This window comes from Myotis brandtii, unplaced genomic scaffold (assembly GCF_000412655.1).
Source record: "Myotis brandtii unplaced genomic scaffold, ASM41265v1 scaffold276, whole genome shotgun sequence".
NCBI lineage: Eukaryota > Metazoa > Chordata > Mammalia > Chiroptera > Vespertilionidae > Myotis > Myotis brandtii.
Window position 1 is genome coordinate 766,735 of NW_005360509.1, and position 3,008 is coordinate 769,742.

General features: G+C 50.3%; 1 protein-coding gene across 1 annotated transcript in view; it reads left to right on the forward strand.

Annotated features, from left to right (window-relative positions):
- The window catches only part of TMEM200C (transmembrane protein 200C), a 5,785-nt gene that overhangs the window by 1,243 nt on the left and 1,534 nt on the right, over window positions 1-3,008 (forward strand). Inside the window, exon 2 of the mRNA XM_014541636.1 lies at window positions 2,655-3,004. Within this exon, the coding sequence (XP_014397122.1) occupies window positions 2,749-3,004 (256 nt within the window). The 5' untranslated portion in view covers window positions 2,655-2,748. The remainder of the gene's footprint in view (window positions 1-2,654; window positions 3,005-3,008) is intronic.

A 3,008-nucleotide genomic window follows, 5' to 3' on the forward strand; every position in this document is an offset into this window, starting at 1 on the left:
CTTCCCACCACTGCCGCCGCCAGCCGGGGCCCCCGGACGGGAGAGCCCTTGGCCCGGGGGCGGGCTCTATGGGATGCGCTGCCCGCAAAAAGCGGGTGCAGATGCCCTCACTTCTCTCCCGCCTGTCTTCTTCCCAGGGGCGGACTCCCAGCTGCTGCTCTCATGTGACTCCAACATTAATAAGCAGACGAAAGCGCCGGGCCAGGGGCTCGCTGCCCTGCCGAGGAGGGGGCGGGGGTCGAGGACCTGGGTTGAGTCCGGGCCAGGGCAGGGCGCTCCCAGTCTGTGGGCGCCGAGCCTCTCACACAGAGTGGGGCTCAATCCATCATGAGCCGCGAACTTGAATGTGTCTCATGGAAGCAGTTGTATTTTTAGACTCCCCCCCATCCTCCATTCCTTAACCATAGAAAGACCAGCACCGGGCAGCAAATTTCGAGGGTAGCCAACCTCGACTGCTAAGTTAGTTTTCCCTCGTTCTGGATGAAAGAACAAAAAAGCCTCAGAGGTGGTCTTCCCTCACATCCGACCACTGTGCTTAGTATCTCATGTCAGATGGTGATATGTTAGAAAGAAGCTCAGCTTTCCACAGAGCTGAGGAAAAATAAACCAGGGAGTTAATTACTAGCTGTTAAACTAAGCTTAAAGATCTTCTGTAAAGGATGATTGAAATCCAGTCTTCCTTACAGTCTACCCAGAGCCAACGCCCGAGGAGAAATACATTGTGGGGGGCTTTCCTCCCCAAGGCACCCAGCGACCTGGTGCACCGTATGGATGCCCAACAAAATGTTAGCCCTTCTCTCATCTGGGAGAGTCACCTGCCAACCGAGTCCGGGTTTGTTTCTAAAATGTCTGGCTCCTAAATCCTTAAAATAAGCACAGATCTCCAGATAAGATGCTAGAGTCTAGGGGTCACTTAAAACAGCATTGTCTGTGTTACAACTACATAATGAATGTACTTACTGGGGGCGGGGGAGGGGGGGTCAGATGGACAATTAACTACTCTGTTTTTTGTTTGTTTGTTTTTAACAATCTGTACTTGTGCAGTTTCTTAAAAACAAAATTATAATAGATGTATTCTCTCTACTGACCCCTCTCTAACCTACCTAGTATTTCTCCCTACTGAAAACCAACTAAATTCTCAGGAGATATTGACTTGCAACCATTGCAAAGTGCTGATTACCATTTGCTATTCCTCGGGTGGAGAAAAGATCCTGCCTATATTGATATAATGGAGGGAATCGAGGGCCAAAGCTCTTCACCCAGGCACCAATTAAAAGCAAAATTCTACCTTAGTTGTCCCACCTTTTCAAAGGGTAATTTATTCTGACACATGAATTACTTTCTAAAGGATAAAATGCCAAAAGGCTTGTGAGTGATACCGAAGCCTTTCATTTTTAGAAGCTAACAGATATCCACAAAGACACATCTGCATGTACAGAACCTCAGCTTTATTATAAACAACTAAACTTCCTATAGGATAGGTCACTCACTGATGGTTGCCACCCTCCCTTCCTAAAAAAAAAAAAATGACCTCATGAGAAAAAGATGAAGAAAATGTGTTCTCCCTTGGGGAAATGTCATTTTACAAATCATCATTATTATGCTGTGCCTAGTTAATTGCCTACTCATTTGAATTTTGGGGATGCTGTAAAGTGTTGACACATTAATAAGGGGTCAGAAAGCTTTTCTGGCAGACTGGTGAATTTTTTTTTAAGGTGGTACTTTTCCCACAGGATAAAGAGATCTTTCTCTTGGAGATTCTGGGGACCTCTCAAACCCCCTGAAGAGGTCTAGCATATGATACCTGTATGGGAGCTCCTCCGAGGGAGGGGAGGAGGCCAGAGGAAGAGCTGCGTTACATAACCGGTTACCTAAAACTAAATATTCCACTCCAAGAAGCTGTCCAGATGTTGCAGAAAAGAGATGATGAAAAGGCTACGAAAGGGATCTGCTTGCCTTTAGCTGTGGGAACAGTAATAGGTGGAAGACGTCTTTGTGCAGATATTTGTCAGAGCATTGGCACCTCTCTCTGGTGTTCTGCCAGCAGTGGGCTCTCTATTAATTACCTGGGGCAAATAAGCTGCCAGCATATGTATGACCTTTAATTTTCACCCCGTGAAATGAATTCTCTTTGTGCAACATAGTAACTTTGGGGGCTGTTTTAGTGACTGTTGACTGAACCTTGACAAATTATTGGCTTAGGGTGAGAGTTGAAATTCCTGCGGCAAATCCCTTGGGAATCTTCTGACTCCAGGAGGACAGAGGGAATGGCTTTTGCCTGGAAAGTCCTCAACTACTACGCGGAGTCAACACATTTGGTGTCTCCTCATGGTCAGAGCTCTGTTGGCTGCCAACCAGGAGAGTTTGAAATGAAGACGCTGGAATGTTAGCTGTAGAGTGTATGTGAATGGAGGCATAGGGGAGAGAAGAAGGCTTCTCTCAAAGTGTCTTATCGCCTTCTATCAATTTTTGCAACAACGCTGCGTTTCCCCAGTCCATCTACCCCACCCCCTGGTCTCTCTAGGCCGCACTCCCCTTAGTGTGCCTGGGGAGGAGGCACACCTGTGGAGGGATGGGGGGAGCGGGACAGTTGCAGCGCGTGGCATGTTGCTGCAGCCAAGCCGAGAGCCTGACTGTTTTCCTCTGCTTTGCAGCAGGAGGAGGTGGCGGAGCGGCTAGCGGGCAGCTGGCGCCCCGCCTGCGCAAGCCTCCGCCCCCGGGGCTAGCCCCGCACTCCACCGGCGCGCCATGATCGCCACCGGCGGCCTGCTGAGGATTTCCGCCAGGAAGCAGGATCCCCTCCGCCCGCCCAGCCAGGTTCCCAAGCGCAAGCGGAAAGTCCAGAGGAGGCGCAAGAACGACGTGGTGGTGGTGAAGGGCAAGCTGAAGCTGTGCTCCATCTCGGGGCTCATCGCCCTCTGCGGGATCCTGGTGCTGCTGGTGGGCATCGCCATGGCCGTGGTGGGTTACTGGCCCAAGGCCAATGGGGCCAGTCGGGAGGGGGGCAA